We start from the raw sequence: 17943 nt of genomic DNA on the forward strand, positions 1-17943 counted from the left end.
CTCCTTGATCATGCATAATACAGCATAGAAAACACTCTGCTCTACCCCAAAAGTGCATTAAACTGCCACCTTAGGAGGGTCTCCATGAGTCTGCCAACTCAGTGTTCAAGTGCAGGTTATTTTAGAATGAATCTGAGGCACTACTAGGAACTTGACAGTGTAAACACACTTCAGGTACAGCTAATAGAAGACTGATCTGCTTAATGTATCACCTCAGCTTTGGATGAAGCATTTACTAGCAGATTACAGAGTTTTGTTAATGTTATCAAATTCAGAAGGTAGTATTGTATCCCATTGGTTTTATTTAATACTTTAAGGCCTACAAAAGATAAGATCCAAAACCAAATAAATCATCTAACAGGTACTTATTCTATATACTTTTGTAACTGGCAGTTATGGTTTTAATATCAAAGTAACTATTGGCCAGACCAATATTTATTTTTAATCAGCATTAAAATAAATTATCTGGTGCAAATCACATTGCTGCTTGTGGGAGTTTGATAGCAAAATTAATTTCCATTTTTCCCAAATTTCAACAGTGATTACTATTCAAAAGTATTGGCCGTAAGATCACTTTGGGACATCCTTCGATCATGACCAGTGCAATATTAATACATTTATTTTTAATTTGCAAAAGTAAACCTAACTATGCAACTGTAAATGCATTACAACAAGCAAAACCACCAATAACAGTTCTCAGACTTTAATTCTCAATAATTTTCACCAAAGTCCCCTAATGATAGTAAAGTGTATCTTCAAGATAAATGGAAAACAATTATCCTTCCCTTCAGAATACCAATGCAAACAGCACAAGGAACCATTTAGAAATCCATTAATGAAGGTAGCATAAACTGGAGGATAAAGTCTCCAAATTGACAAAAAATTCAAAGGCACCAGAAAAACTCCAATTACCCAGTCTGATTTGTACCTGCCTGCTTATTTTTGAAAAAGGACAATTGGGTTCAAAACTAGGATCTGAATCATTGAAGTGCTGTTTCTAATCCATGGTTTATTCCAATGAAGAGTAAAGAATTAATCTCACCCCTAAAGCCAACTTCACAACTGACCAATTAGGATTCACATATTCCTGGGCTTTCCAGTTTTCCATGCAAACAAAAGGGACAATTGCTGGGAACCTCTCCATGAATTAAGAACCGACAATTGCAACACACACTTCGGTTTACTTTTGCAAATTAAAAATAAATGTATTAATATTGCTCTGGTCATGATCTAAGGATGTCCCAATTTTTGGGACAATACTTTTGAATAGTAATCACTGTTGAAATTTGGGAAAAATGGAAATTAATTTTGCTATCAAATTCCCACAAGCATGTTCCACACTCCCGATATAAACTTGAGGTGAACTAAAACTGTGCTACTCTCAGTCAAACTTGTACCAAATCGTGTCCACCCAACATGTTTCAAGCAAGCCATTGAGAAGGTTTCTCAAAATCAGCATAGTATACCAGCTAAAATACTTACAGATGAACGTAATATTCTTCCCGAATCCTTTCTACGACCAATTTACTTTCTGTTATTTTAAACCTGACAGGTTTGTTTGGTTTGTCACAGAGCACTTCACATTTCTTTTCAACGTTCATATGCAAGTTGTATGGTGTATTCACAATCCGATCACCCCTTAACACCTCACCTGTAAAACAAGAATAAATTTTGTAAGTTAATCCTTCGTTTTCTTCCGCCCTATTTTGAATGTGTAAGATTATTAGTGGTATTGTTACAGGAAACAAAAACAGCTGTAAACAATTTACTCCGTATTCCTAGGATAATACAGATTTAGTTGAGTGTGTGGTGCTGGAAAAGCACAGCCAGTCAGCCTCTGAGGAGAATCCTGCTTCATCAGGATGAAGAGCTTATGCTCAAAACATCGATTCTCCTGCTCCTCAGATGCTGCCTGATGAGCTGTGCTTTTCCAGTGCCACACTCAACTCTGATCACTTTCGCCTGATATAAATTTAGTTCAAGTCTCATGATTGAAGTGCGATGCAATAGCTAATAATTAAATTCTCTACACTTCAACAGATAATTCAGTTGTTAAAACACCATCAGATGAAAAATCCATGACATTGTTCTGCTGGCTAGACAATTAGTTATCGGTTGACTAAGGATTTAAATTATGAAGAAAAAACAAGATTTCCTTTGAGTTAGAGACATTTCAAAAGGTGACCATGTTGTATCTAGGATCCTATTACTAATAACATTAAAATACAAACATTTCCTGAGGTTGGAAAGAGAAACATTACTGAAAGGTGCTCCCAGATCAGGAACAGCACATCAGTTAACTCAATACCAGAGTCAGTAACCTTTTTATTTGGGATAGCCTGACAGATGAACAAACTGCACCTTCCACTGTTCAACAGTATTCCTAAACACAATATAGCTGTAATTTCATATCAACATTTACGATCCTACTGAAATTTAATCAAAATCAAAATATGTAATACGATATTCAGGCAAGTATTTCAACTCTTTTCTTTAATTCTGCCTTTGGATTTAATATACTAGCCATTCGCTTAATCTCTGAAATCAGACCATTGATTGGTAGCACAAAAGACAACTGGCAATTTGTTTTTAGACCATAAGACATAAGAGCAGAAGTAGGTCATTCAGCCCATTCATTGAGATCATGGCTCATCTCAGAATCCTCAAACTTCTTGCCTTTTCCAATTTACCCTTGGTTCCCTTACTGATTTAAAGATACATATCTCAGCCCTGAATATACTTAATGATCCAGCCTTGACAGCTGTCTGTGGTAAAGAATTTCACAGCTTTGTTACTCTCAGAAGAAATTCCTCCTATCTCATTTTCAAGGGGGCATAGGTTTAACAGCTATGTGTAAGCTAAGTTTATTTTAAAATATAGAGGGTGGGTAGGTCGTAAAACCAAATACAGATATAATGCAACTCCGCATTATAGAAAAATCGCTCTTTAGAAACAGAACTTAAAGTGTTGACGAGGCAATCGCATTACAGCCAACAACACTTTTTGAAAGTTCACGCTTTAGAAACAGTATCCCCAATTCGTCAATTGCATTACAGGAATATCGTGATAACGAAATACACATTATTGCAGAATGACCTGTACAGTAGCAATGGTTGAGGCACTCAGACAGACACATGAACAGGCAAGGTATAACAGGTTATGGATTGTGGGATTAGTTAAAAATGGGATCATTGTCAATGCAGACATACTAAGCCAAAGGCCTGTTCCTGTACTGTTCTGGTCCAAATCTGTCCTAAATGTGCAAGACCTACTATGATATTAAACCCACTAGTTCTAAACACTCCCAGAAGAGGTAAAACTTTTACACATGTACTTTGTCAAATCCCCTAATAATCTTGCGTCTTTCAATATAGTCACCTTTCAACCTTCGAAATTCCAATGTGTACAGGCACACATACTCAACCTCTTCTAATAAGACAGTCCCACCAAACCCATAATCAGCCTAATGAACCTTCTCTAGATTGCCTTCAATGCCAATATATATTAGATTAGAGACTCAAGATTCACAGTATTCCAGCTCTTGTCTGACTGACAGTTTCAGAGAAACCTCTCTACTTTTATACTCCATTCCCTTTGAAAAAAAGACTAACATCCTATTTGCGATCCCTATTACCCACTGGACATGGATGTTACCTTTTCATGATTCATGCACAATGATTCCTAAATCCTTCTGTTTTGTAGCTTTCCACAGTCTTTCTCCATTTAAATAACATTTAGCTTCTCTATTCTTCCTGACAAAGTGAATAACTTCACATTTTCTCATATTATATTCTATCTGCCAATGTTTTGCCCACTTGTATATCCCTCTGCAAACTTTTTGCGTCATCTTCACATCTTATCTTCCCACCATTTTTGTGTCTTCTGCAAATGTAGCATAGTTGCATTCACTTGTATACAAGTCTTTATGTAAATAACTGTGTTCCTAGCACTGATCCCCATGGCACTCTACTAGGTACAAGTTGCCATCCTGAAAATGCCTCCCTTATTCTAACTTTGTCTTCTACTAGTTAGCCAATCCTCTATCCATGCTAATGTACTACCTCAAACATCATCGACCCTTATGTTACTAAGTTGCCTAATGTATGTTACGTAATGAAACACCTTCTGAAAATGCAAATACATTACATCCACTGCTTTCCCTTTATCCATCTTGTTTGCCAGCTCCTCAAAAAGAATTCTAACAACATTGACAAGCACGATTTCCCCTTCATGAAGCTACGCTTGCACTGCTTCATCATATTATGTATTTGTAAATGCACTGTTATTATTTCCTTTGTAGTAGATTTCAATTTTCCCAATGATAGACATTAAGCTATTTGGCCTATAGTTACCGGTTTTTGTCTCCTTCCCTTTTCAAAATAAACAAGCTACATGGGCAGATTTCTGATCCTCTGAGACTTCGAAAGTCTAAGGAGTGCTCGAAGATTACTACCAGCACATCCACTATCGCTGTTGCTAATCCTTTAGTTCCATTGGACACAGGCCATCAGGTCCAGGGGAATTAACGGTCCTTAGCCCATTAGCTTCCCTAGGACTTTTTTTTCCTCGAGTGATATTGTACTTATTTCCTCTTCTGCTTTTGCCACCTGAATATTTAATAATTTGGGGATGTTATTCTGTCTTCTATTGTGAAGACTGATACAAAGTATTTATCCAATGTCTCTGCCATTCCCTGGTTCCCTATTATTTTCCAAGCCTTATTCTTGGAAAGGGAACCAAGTTCACTTTTATTCTCTCTTCCTTGCTTGCATGAGTTACCTCAGTTTATTTTCTCCTTCCTTATAAACTTTTGGATTGTCTTTTATGTTTTAAACCTTTCCAAACCTTTGACTTACCTCTAATGTTTGAACATCGCATGTTTCTTCTTTCAACTCAATGCTATCCTTAACTTCTTTGGCCATGATTGGTTTATCCCTTTCCTAGAATCCTTCTTCATCACTGGAATATATCTTTGCAGAGAAACAAACCATTTTCTTACTATCTTGGTCCTGAACCATCTTTGCTGCTAAACTCCTTTCACAGTCTACTCCAAGTTTCTACTACTCCTGATTCCTTTGCCTTTATCCTTAAGCTGAGCACAGTTGTTTCTGACCCAGGTTCCTCTCTCTCTTTAACTGATTGCAAATTCTACCATATTAAGGTCACTGTTTCCTAGGGGATCTTTTACTTTGCCTCATTATATAATCATCAGATCCAAAATAGCCTGATTCCTCTTTAGATTCACCAAATATTGATTTAGGAAAATGTTCCAATTACAGACTATGAATTCTTCTTCATTTCTTCCTTTGCGAATTTGACTACCCCAATCCACAAGAAGATTAAATTCACATATGATTAATGTACTACCTTTATGGCATGCCCTCATTCTCTCCTGATACATTGCCTGTCTCATCACAGAGTTACTGTTAGGGAACCTATAGACAATACTTACGGTGACTTCTTTCTTGTTTTACTTATTTCTAATCATATAAATTCAATGTCTTCCGATTAGAGATCATTTCTTCCTCAGTTCTTATTTCACCCCACATCAATAATGCTACTCCATTACTCCATCACTCTTTCCTTCCTGCCAGTCCTTTGCACATATACTGAATATCTTAGTCCCCAGTATTGACCATGTAACAACGTTTCCAGAATGGCTATAAGATCATATCTTTTAACCTGTACTTGTGTCATTAATTCATCTGTTGTGGTCTGAATACTACATACAAAATACTTTAAAATTTAAAACAAACTTACCGAGATTTTCTGCCTTGTATTCAATTTTTTCTGGACGACAAAAAGGGAGAGAATAATATTCATATGGAAGCTGCGTCCGTGAGCTCGTCAATTTCACTGCCTGAAATATGAAGAACTAAAAGCTAGTTATTTTTTCACATTGGCATTTTATGCAGTTATATTTATTTTAATAAAAGTAATTATGCCTTCTTGAGTTTATGCTTCAAAAGATAGCACAGAAACATCCAAGCTACCATTCAGCCTTTGATCCAGTTAACAAACAGCAAAAATGAGACAAAAACAAAACGTTTTGGGAATACTCAGCTCAAGCAGCCTCTAGGGAGGCTGAAACAGAAGTAATGTTTTAGGTCATTGACTTTACCTTCAAACTGAAAAACGATGTAACGTGTTTTAAACAGAGACAGAGAGGGAGGAGAGTGAAGTTATGAACAACAAGGTTTGAAGGCAATAAATATTGAATGACAAAAGGAATTGTGATGCAAGACGGAAGGGGATTGAAAATGGTATAATTAAGAAATAAAAAAAAAATTGGTCTAGATAACATGCAGTAAGCTATTTCCTAGAGTTGCTGTCGGATTAAAAAAGGGAACAGTGGTTATGATATGAAATTGCTAAAATCAACATTGAGTCTTAAAGACTATAAACAGCCAAATTATGAACATATGAAGAATAAATAGGCAAGTTAGCTCGTTAAACTGGAAGGTTCGTTTTCAGACATTTCGTCACTACACTAGGTAACATGAAAAATAAGCCACTTGGTACTTCAAGCCTGTTCAAATTAAAACCTGAAGTGGTATTCCTCAAGCATCTGTTTAGTTTCATTCAAAAACTGTAGGTATAAAAGGACCAAGAAGTCGGAGTGAGATTGGGGTGAAGGTTAAGGTTAAATAAGGAGCTCAAAATCAAGCTTGAGAACAGAACAGAGACATTTCACACACAGTTGTCAGTCTCGTTTGGCTTCACCAAGGTACCGAAGACCACACAATGAATTATTAATAATGTATGACAATTTGAAAATGTTCAATAGTTATGAATCTCCGTTTAGAGTCAGATGTACAGCATGGAAACAGACCCCTTGGTCCAACTCGTCCATGCTAACCAGATATTCTCAATTCATCTAGTCCCATTTGCCAGCACTTGGTCAATTTCCCTCTGAACCCTTCCTATTCATATACCCATCCAAATGCCTTTTAAATATTGTAATTGTATCAGTCTCCACCACTTCATCTAGCAACTCATTCCAGAGATGTACCACCCCCTCCGTGAAAAGTAGCCCCTTAGATCCTTTTTAAATCTTTCCCCTCTCACCCTATGTTCTCTGGTTCTGGACTCCCCCACCCCAGGAAAAATAACTTGTCTATTTACTCTATCCATGCCCCTCACCAGCCACCTTACTGGTGACACCCAAATCTCAAGAATGAATGATAAATAAATTACATGCATACCTTAATTTCGACAGGATGATTTCGATGAAAGTCCATTGGAGCCACACCTGGTACGTAAAAAGAATATGATGGATGCAAGACCAAGAGAAATGGTGATAGCCAGATTAATATTACCTGAAAAATAAGGGTTTAAAATTTGTTAGTATATGAATTCTAACAAGATTATTAAAATTTGCATAATTATTACCTGAAGCAAAATGAGGCTTTTGATAAACATTGAATGACACATATGGCAAATACTACAATGACTTACTTAGGTGCTTAAATGTATATAACGCTCCAAATGAGCTATATATGAGTAAAAGAGCTCTGTCTCACTGAGGCACTCCATTCTCTTTGCAGAAATTGCTGTTTGCTTCAGGTAAAATTCAAATACACCTGGCTTGAAATAAAACTTCCTTGGGGCATGGGTGCGAACATTGCTAGTAATGCCAATTTCCCAGTTGGCCTGGAGAAAGGTGGTAATGTGTCAATTTGTTGAACTGCTGCAGTGCAAGCGTTTTCGGGAATGGGAATGGGAATTCCAAAATTTGATTCAGCAAGTGAAGGAACAGTGAATCAGTTCCATATCAGGTGGAGACATGCAGGTTGCAGCTTTCCTTTCTCCCAGCCATGCTTATTCCTCTAGGTGAAAGAGGTCAGATTTTTGATGGCGCTGATGAAGGAACCTTGTCAAGTTATTTCAGTACATCTTGTAGAAGATGCAAACAGCAGCTCTGCACATTATTGAAGGGAGAACATGTTTAAGATGACGAATGAGATGCCAAATAATCAGGCTTTATTCTGGATGGTCACAGATTCAGAGTGTTATTCAGCATAGAAACAAGCCTCTCAACCCACCATGTCTATACTAACCAAACACATACCAACTACATATCCCATTTATCTACATTTGGTTCACAACCTACTATGTCCTGGCATTTAAAATTCTCATCCACGAGTGGATGCCTCCAACATTGCTAGAATGATAATTTATTGCCAATTCCCCAGTTGGCCTGGAGAAAGGTGGTAATGTGTTAAAATCTTGAACTGCTGCAGTGCATGTGCTGTTGGGAATGGGAATTTCAAAATTTGATTCGGCTAGTGAAGGAACAGTGAATCAGCTCCAAGTCAGAAGGCAGCACATTCCATATAACTACCACATCATGGGTTAAAAAAAAACTTCAGATCCCATCAAAACCACTTACTCTTCACCTTAAACGTATGCCCTCTGGTCTAAGAAATGTCTGTCATGTGGAAAATATTCTCATAATCTACAGTGTCTCACATAACTTTGTGTACCTCAATCAGATCTCCACCCCCATCCCCTCCTTGTTGCACTCATCCAGACAAGGAGAATATTCTATCACACTCAGCAGCCAAGTAGATAGGAATGTGGAAATCAAAACATACACAGATCAGCCATAATACAAGTATATGGCGGAGTATGCTCAAGGGAATGACTGGTCTAATTTTGTTCCTTTTTCATATGTAAACTTACCCTCCACTCTATTATTCCAATTTTAGTTTTCCCAATCTGCATGAAGATTAAAGTACCGCCCACAATTAAGATATAAACTTGTGTTACTGGTATCCAAAAGCCCTTAAGTCATCATTTACTTTTTGTAAAGGCTTTTCATCAAATGTCCTTGGAACCTGATACAGAATCATTTGATTGGGTTGCATTTTCTTACTGTAATTTACTTATAGTATTGTTTTACACTGGATTGAAGCCCAATTTTAAATGTAATAATAATAATTCAACTTTAATGACTTTTTGTATCGAGGTGATGGAATAAAACAAGAAATTCTCTCAGTCACTTAAAATTAATGCACTTATATCAAATATGGTGTAGTTAATATATTAAAATCCTTTCACTGTGTTTCAACAATATACCTTAACTCTAATCTCTAAGCACTACACAGCTGTTAATTTCCTATACTGATCAATTTAGTGTAACAAGCAGTTTTGTATCATGAACTGCATTCATTGGGAATTGGGTGAGACTGCTGCAACTCATTCGACAACTAACAGACAAAATGAACAACTTCACTCCATTCATTAGGTTGGATTTTAGCTCAGTGTGAAAGGCTTGTCTAACATGCACTGCAGCACCAGTTCCCCAGGCTCCTAGGATTTTCTAATAAATGAGATATACAAGTGTAATTTTAGAGACAAATGAGAAAGGGAACATTGTAAAGATTATTTTAATTGCTGACTGAAATAGAACAGGCATGTTTTGAAACCAAGGACTATGAAAGGAATTACAACACTTAAAAACAGCTCATTGGAATACATTTTAAGTTGTGTCTCCACTGCTACTTTGTTAGCAGTGGGAAGGTGAGGTAAGATGGCATAGCACTAGGGTGAGTGCAGAGACTTTTTCAGCTGGTAACAGATAGATTGCTTGGTGTAAATGTGACCAGTTGTGGATGCCAGAGGTCATAAGCCTGATAATAATTGTCGTTGGTTCTTCAGTGGCTGAACAGCTTTCATGTGTACAAACTATATAGTGGCACAAGATTTTCCACCCTGGAAAAAGAGTTTTTTGTGCAGCAAATAACTGAAGCCTGGAGAAATTTTTTTTTTTTCCCCATCATTTGCTGTAAGCTCTACATCTAAACAACAAACTAAACAATCGTTATGTAAAATCACCAGTGTATTAGCAAAGAACTGAGTCTCTGGAGGACAGACTTGGGACAACTGAAGGTCTTGGGAAGCTTAAGGAACACCTAATATAAGCCTGTCAACTGGTGTTATTGAAATGTGATTTCTTAATAACCTTTTATCCAACCATACAGCTATTTGCATGTAGGGATTTTCCAAGGAGTTAGAGTTTCAACCAGTAGAGCCACATATTGATAGTTCATAGCAGTTTGCTATTTATTACAAAGAAGATAATCACAAGTAGTCTTTGTTAAGTACAGGAATCCACTAAGACAGTTCCAGAATCAGAGGAATTTTGGAAGATTACAAACCAATCAATCAATCAACTATCTCTATAGCTATTCCCTCTTAAGAACCTAGAATGCAGGCAATCTTGTCTGAGGATCATTTGAGAGATCCTGGAAAACATTATCAATTTTCCATATCTCAAGAGTCTCCTCTCAACTAAGGCAGATATGTATGACAAAATTCATAATTGTCTCAAAATATGTCAGCCCAGCCTTCAGCTGAGGAAAACAGCACTGAGGGTCAAAAACACAAATGCAAAACTAAGCTTATGGTTCACTGGGCAACACATGTGCCTGACAATTTGCAGTGCTTTCACAAGATCCTCTAATTATGACGACAAAAGATCACCCAAGAGCATCTTAAATTAGTATCAGGGTGCAAATTACTCAAAACCAAGTTACCTGGGCACAACATGCCACTCATGAGCCTGACACCAGACCCCCAAAGTAACTGCTCTACTTGGAAGTCAGTCCCAGCCAGAAACTGTCAATAGAACAGCTGAAGTGCTTTATGGAGGGCTTCAAAGCATCCCTTGGAGATCAAACTCTCAGACTCACGGAAGTCAGTGATCTCATACCATCCAAATTGAAAGCAATTAAATTTATTTAAAAGCTCTCAGCACATTGCCCATTTCTTACTTAAGTGCCCCTAAGTTACAAGGTTGGAAAGTGTGTACAAAACTCCAAATAACATTTATCTTACCCTGCAGCCATCTCAGAAACAAATAAAACCAGAGAGGAAGCAAGTCATCCTCAATGAGGGACTTCCTTAGAAGATGTATTTGGGAAGATATAATTAGAGGCAGCAGTTTTTGTGGATTACATAAGCAAGAATAGACTAGCTAGACAGAATGGCCTATTTGTCTGCTGTAAAACCATCCATGTAAAAACAAACAGTCAGACCAGGAACAATATATTTAAAAGCATTCAAATGCACATGCAATCTTGATGTAATATGAGGCAAAGTAGTTAAACAAGACAAAAGTTCCCTAGATGAAAAAGAAAGTAGATCGAAACAAATCTAAAATAACAAGGCAGACCTGATTAGTTGAATGACCTTTGTGCAGATATTTAAGTCCAAAGATTAATCATTTTATCACTTATGTTAAATTAAACTAAGTGTTTATACAAAATTCACAACACACAGAAGATTTGAGCAATATTTTTAATATATTTCCTAAAAAGAATTACTATGTTCTGATCCACCAGTACTCCAATAATTTTACTTATGTTTGTACTTGGAATAGGCAATGCTCCTACCTTGTTAATTCCATCATTAATGTATTTTGCACTGAGTAACACAATGTTCTCTATAAATTCTAGACTAATGCACAAGTGATATCATGTTAGCAGCAACACACTCTTCTACCATCTCTCGGCCATGGGTTTGAACTCTGCCTCATTATGGGTCAAAACCTCTTTCATGTTCCCAATGTTTTGGATTATCTCAATTTTCTTCCTAGCAAACATGGCTCCAGATCCACGTGATATCACAAAATAATAACTTATGCTAGTTCACATTTCAAGTAGCATTGCAATTCTGGCAGATTTACAATTTGATTACTTTAAGCACTCTATATCTGGAGTTTGATAACTTTGCATATAATTTGAGTACATAAAGGATTTGGTTTAAATGCCCAAGATCTAACAAATATAAGCATTGCCTCATTGTTTTAGCACTGCACATTTTCAGTAACTTGAAAATTGTACATTAGCAGAAAGGAAAATTGAACAATGACATTATATTCTTTTTCCCTATTGTGACAGTAAAAAAAAATCAAGATCAGTTTTCTACAGTAACATTGTTTTCTAGGGCCTTCAAACTGTGGAACCCCATTCCATTCACTGGTTGTAAAGCACCCACGACAGGTAGTAGCTGAAAGCAAGGTCTTCTTTTCTTTAGCTCACCAGTTCTCTTGACATCTACACGTGGTTGGTATAACCTGATCTCCTTTTATTCTCATTGACCTCAAAATCATCAAACTACTTTACAACTCTGTTACAGTCAGTCTTGCCAACAGAAACCTCCCCTTAAAATGTTCCATGCTCCTCTTTAAAAAAAATCCAAATCCCAACTGGAATCAAAGTAGTCTAATAAGCATAGCATAATGGAAATCAACTTAATACCTACAGGAGGCTTGGAAAACAGAACTAAGAGTTGCTAACAGTATCAGCTGGAATGACTTCAACTGTTGCACTTCTTGAATCTGCATGCAATTTGTCAGAAATCAACCTTCAATTAATAAGAGAAAAACTGTTCCAGGAAAGCCCTGAAAATCAACCATCATCACGGCAACATTTGTTTTTATAAAAGGCATCCTCCTGCAACATCAGACTGACGTTAATAATTTCAACCACATGAATCAATTTTCAGGTACAATAGAGGGAAACATTCAAGAAGCAACTTGATGCTAATGATTGCTTTGAATTTAAATCGAAAGAACCTTCCACATCAGCATTGCTTTTCTGACGATTTGGCTTTATGCTCAAACATTAAACATCGAATACATACACATGACAATTATCGATAGGGCATCTTCAAGAACATTTTTCCTAAAGTGGATCCAAAGATCAAATCAACCCTCGAGGATTTTACTGAAGATACAAATGCTAGTAATTTGACATAAAAACAGAAAATGCTGGAAATACTCAGGTCATGCAGCATCTGTAAAGAGAGAAATAAAGTTAATATTTCAGGTCAGTATCCTTTTGTCAACTCTCCTGTGCTGAAGCAAGGACACTGATTTGAAGCATTAACAAGAGAATTTTGTTCTAGATTCAGAATGCTTAAACAGTATGAACAATTATAATAATCTTAGATTAGATTAGATTACTTACAGTGTGGAAACAGGCCCTTCGGCCCAACAAGTCCACACCGCCTCGCCGAAGCGCAATCCACCCATACCCCCCTACATTTACCCCTTACCTAACACTACGGGCAATTTAGCATGGTCAATTCACCTGACCTGCACATCTTTGGACTGTGATTGGTTCTACACTTACAATAAACAGGAACAACATTTGAGAATGATGAGCTGCCCTGTTTTAAACAAATCTTTAATATTCACCATCCTATGAAGTTTTTTGCAAGAAAATATGCTTTCATCTTTATACTATAAAAGTTTAAAGGTACAGTTTACATTAAAGCACAAATTTACATATTAAATACTTATCATACCAACGAAGCTTAGTTTTCACAAGTACTTCTTTGAAAATGGTGACATAATCCAAAATATGCAAACTCTAACACTACCAAGAACCTCTGCACAAATTACCTGGACACCCTACCATCACTATAAAACAAAATTGACAAGACCTCAACAACCACTTTTCACATATTTCTTTCTCTGGGGGAGTCCAGGACTAGAGGGCATACAGAGGTTTAGGGTGAGAGGAGAAAAGATATAAAAGAGACCAAAAGGGCAACTTTTTCACACAGAGGGTGATGTGTGTATGCAATGAGTTGCCAGAGGAAGTGGTGGAGGCTGGAACAATTGGAACATTTAAAAGGCATCTGGATGGATATAAAATTAGGAAGGGTTTAAAGGGATATAAGCCAAGTGCTGGCAAATGGGACTAGATTAGGTTGGGACATCTGGTCAGCATGGACGAATTGGACTGAAGGGTGTGTTTCCGTGCTGTATATCTCTACAACTCTCTCGGGAAAAAAACAGTCAAATTACTTGCAAAAATATTTATGAATTCCTAAAAATTCCTGTGGGAGAAAACCCTGACAATCCCATCAAATTAAAACTCTGATGTAGTCCTTTCCTACACACAACCTACTTATTGTCTACCAACTTGAAATAACTTTTTAATTTCCAGCCACGGCAAATCCAACAATCCGAACGTTTAACATAACCACGTTTGAAATACAACTCCAACTGAATCGTTCAAAAGCAGAACGTGCAAAATGTAACGATGCCATGGAGTGCATTTGAGTTGGGTTACAGGACAAGGGCGAGCTGGTCCCCACGTTTCTAGAGTTAAAGATTGACCTGTACGAAACAAGCTGAGGGCAGGGATCGTGGGGAGATTTGGGGATACGGCAACACCTGTAAACCAGTCGAGCTGGAACCCATTGAGTTACTGCTGCTTCCTTTATTGTTCAATGCAAAAGCAAATTGCTCTGAAGCAGCCGAGAGAGCCGGTCTCTTAGGCCATTGCGGGCTGACGGGACTGGGCGAGGGGGATACGCACAACGCCGCCTGAATCCTAACAACCCCCTTCTCCCGCAAACTGACAGCGAACACAAAGAGGTTATAACTGGTTTGGGTGGATTGAGGGGGGGGATGGGGAGGGAAAGGCTTTCCTCTTACCCTCATGAGCGCCATCTTGGAATCCACGTGTCATCAGTGACGCAACCGGAAGTGAGGTCATTCGCTCCCTCCCATTGGCTGACCGCCAGGAGTGACGTTTCAATCCTTTTAAATTGAATCTGAGCGGCTTCGAATTCAGTGACTGTCTTGTCATTTGGGTTTGTTCATCATGTTTTAATCGTTGTTTACCTGACTGCTCCCTGTGGTTGTGATGGCCAGTTGTTTGACCAACCTTACACCCACTTTTGCACATCACTTTAGAGTTCCTACACACACACAAACACACATCTTCAGGATGGAGAACAGGCACAACCTGAGCAACACATTTTTGGATCACAGAATGCAACAGGACAGGAGGAAGCACTTCGAACCAGCATGTATGTGTCTGCCCTCTAAAACAACTATGTACGAGCAAATTAGTGCAGGTGCTGGAATCCGCACTGAAAACAACAAATGCTGGAGATCTCAGGGGTCAGGCAAGCTCTCTCTCCATGGATGCTGCCTGACCCACTGTGCATTTGTTGTTTTCAGTATTTATTTAGCTGGACCGGAACAAGGCATGTTCCACATACTCCACAAAGAGCAAGGCATAGCTGATACTCTTGCCCTTCTAGAGAAAAGGATTCGACATTAGGGCGGCACGGTGGCACAGTGGTTAGCACTGCTGCCTCACAGCACCAGAGACCCGGGTTCAATTCCCGACTCAGGCGACTGACTGTGTGGAGTTTGCACATTCTCCCCGTGTTTGCGTGGGTTTCCTCCGGGTGCTCCGGTTTCCTCCCACAGTCGGAAAATGTGCAGGTTAGGTGAATTGGCCATGCTAAATTGCCCGTAGTGTTAGGTGTAGGGGAATGGGTCTGGGTGGGTGCGCTTCAGCGGGTTGGTGTGGACTTGTTGGGCCGAAGGGCCTGTTTCCACACTGTAAGTAATCTAATCTAAGACGCTGGAACAGTCCCTGCAGATTGGAGGGTGGCTAATGTCGCTCCAACCTTCAAAAAAGGCGGTAGAGAGAAAATAAGGAATTAGTGATCAGTTACCTTAACATGTCTGTGTGGGTTTCCTCCGGGTGCTCCGGTTTCCTCCCACAGTCCAAAGATGTGCAGGTCAGGTGAATTGGCCATGCTAAATTGCCCGTAGTGTTAGGTTAAAGGGGTAAATGTAGGGGTATGGGTGGGTTGCGCTTCGGCGGGTCGGTGTGGACTTGTTGGGTCGAAGGGCCTGTTTCCACACTGTAAGTAATCTAATCTAATTGGCAGTGAGGAAAATTATCAAATCAGATATCACGGACTTTATAGTAGAGCATTTAGAAAGCAGTAGTAGGATCAGACAGAGTCAACATGGATTTATGAAGGAGAAATCATGCTTGACAAATCTGTTGGAACTCTATGAAGATATAACAAGTAGAGTTGACAGGGGGAGTCAATCAATGTGGATATTTGGACTTGCAGAAAGTGTTTGACAAAGTCCTGCATAAGAGATTATTGTCCAAGATTAAAGTGCATGGGATGGGGAAAGTGTATTGAGATGGATAGAAAACTGGTTGGTAGGGAGGAAACAAAGATTATGAATTAATTGGTCCTTTTCAAATTGGCAGGCAACTAGTGGGGTGCCACAGGGATTGGCGATTGGACCCCAGCTATTCACAATATATATTAATGATTTGGATCAGGGAACAAAATGTAACATCTCAAAGTTTGCAAATGATACCAAATTGGGAGGGAGGGTGAACTGTCATAAGGATGCAGAATTATCTGGACAGGTTGGGTGAGTGGGCAAATTAGTGGCAGATGCAGTATAATTTGGATAAATGTGAGATTATTCACCTTGGAAGCAAAACCAAGAAGACAAATTACTACCTGGACAACTGTAAATTGGGAGAGGGGAGTGTGCACCGGGACCTGAAGGTCCTTTGCACCAGTCAGTGAAGGTTAGCATACAGATGTAGCAAGCAGTAAAAAAGACAAATGATAATCTGGCCTCCATTGCGATAGATTTCAAGTACAGGAGCAGGGATGTGTTGTTGCAGTTATACTGGGCCCTGGTGATACCATACCTAGAATATTGTGTGCAGTTTTGGTATCCTTTTCTGAGAAAGGATGCTCTTGCTCTTCAGGGAGTGCAGCGAAGGTTTACCAGGCTGATTCTGGGAATGGCAGGACTGACATTTGAGAAGAGATTGACTAGGTTAGGACTGTTTTTGCTGGAGTTCAGATGAATGGGGGAAGGGGGAATCTGATAGAAACTTATAAAATTCTAACAGGACGAGACAGGGTAGATGCAGGAAGGATGTTCCTGATGCTGGGTGTGTCCCGAACCAGGGGCCACAGTCTGAGTATTTGAGGTAGACCATTTAAGACGGAGATGAGGAGATATTTCTTCACCCAAAGAGTGGTGAGCCTGTAGAATTCATTAACATAGGAAGCAGTTGATGCCAAAACATTGAATGTAATCAAGAGGCAGCTAGATATAGCACTTGGGGCGAAAGGTTATGAGGAGAAAGCAGGATTAGGCTATTGAGTTGGATGATCAGCCATGATCATGATGAGTGATGGAGCAGGCTTGAAGGGCCGAATGGCAACTTGCTGCTCTTCTATGTTTCTACATAATTGTCATACTAAACTCAAAGATTTATCGTGCCACAGATGTGCCAGACATGCTGAACATTTTTAACGATTATTTCAGATTTTGAGCATTCTCTGTATTTTGCTTTTGAATAATTGTTATGTTCTCTCAACCATCCTTTATCCATAATCCAGGATAATTTTCCTTTTCAAATATTCATTACAAAATGGTTATGGAATTTGCTTCCACCTCCTTCAGGCAGTAAATTCCAGATCTTATCAATTTGATGCATAAAAGATTTATTTCTTTCTATCACCTGTGATTCCTTTTCCTACGATCTTAAGTCTGTGCCCCAGACTGACATTTCTAACACTGTAAACAGTCACTCTCTCCTAGTCATATTTCACTTCATTAAGTTGTGTTATTTATGCACACATCAGCACCACTGAAATGTTGAAACCAACTTGTGCAGTTATTAAATGTATGGTCATTACCACCCCCTACAATACTATCTTTAGTATTCCAGTTGTGGACAATTAAATGTATCAAAATATTTATTGGCGAATCTACTGTACAGTTTCATCACTTCTAATTATGCTTAATATTTGTATGACATAGGAATGCTTAACCATTGTTGCATAATGTAAAAGTTCTGACGAAATTTGTGTTATTGTTACATTGCATGGTGTCACATACAATTTGTTAGTGGAGACGGCGAGTTCTACAATAGCATTGTAGGGAGTAGCTGTAATGGTAAAGTCACCACAATCCCTGCAGACCATAGAGCTGTTTGCTCTTTTGAGAGAGATGACTGCTGTGAATTTAACATGAGGATCATTACACCTCAGGCAAGGGCATGGATAGGGTAAATAGGCAAAGTCGGGGTCGGGGAGTCCAGAACTAGAGGGCATAGGTTTAGGGTG

General features: G+C 38.6%; 1 protein-coding gene across 2 annotated transcripts in view; it reads right to left on the reverse strand.

The window, feature by feature from the left end:
- Positions 1 to 14479, reverse strand: part of tm9sf4 (transmembrane 9 superfamily protein member 4) — a 47760-nt gene extending 33281 nt beyond the window's left edge. The window contains exons 1-4 of one of the 2 annotated variants that reach the window (XM_043710501.2): positions 14459 to 14479; positions 7206 to 7319; positions 5761 to 5860; positions 1483 to 1651 (exon numbers count right to left, since the gene is read on the reverse strand). In XM_043710501.2, the coding sequence (XP_043566436.1) occupies positions 1483 to 1651; positions 5761 to 5860; positions 7206 to 7319; positions 14459 to 14473 (398 nt within the window). In that variant the 5' untranslated portion in view covers positions 14474 to 14479. Of the gene's footprint in view, positions 1 to 1482; positions 1652 to 5760; positions 5861 to 7205; positions 7320 to 13317; positions 13424 to 14458 lie in introns of those variants that run through there. The other variant, XM_087994851.1, reaches the window with a different exon arrangement.
- Positions 14480 to 17943: the final 3464 nt, after the last annotated feature.

The sequence above is a fragment of the Chiloscyllium plagiosum genome, unplaced genomic scaffold, assembly GCF_037043375.1.
Source record: "Chiloscyllium plagiosum isolate Xiang-an unplaced genomic scaffold, Cpla_swu_hap1 HiC_scaffold_15, whole genome shotgun sequence".
Classification (NCBI taxonomy): Eukaryota; Metazoa; Chordata; class Chondrichthyes; order Orectolobiformes; family Hemiscylliidae; genus Chiloscyllium; species Chiloscyllium plagiosum.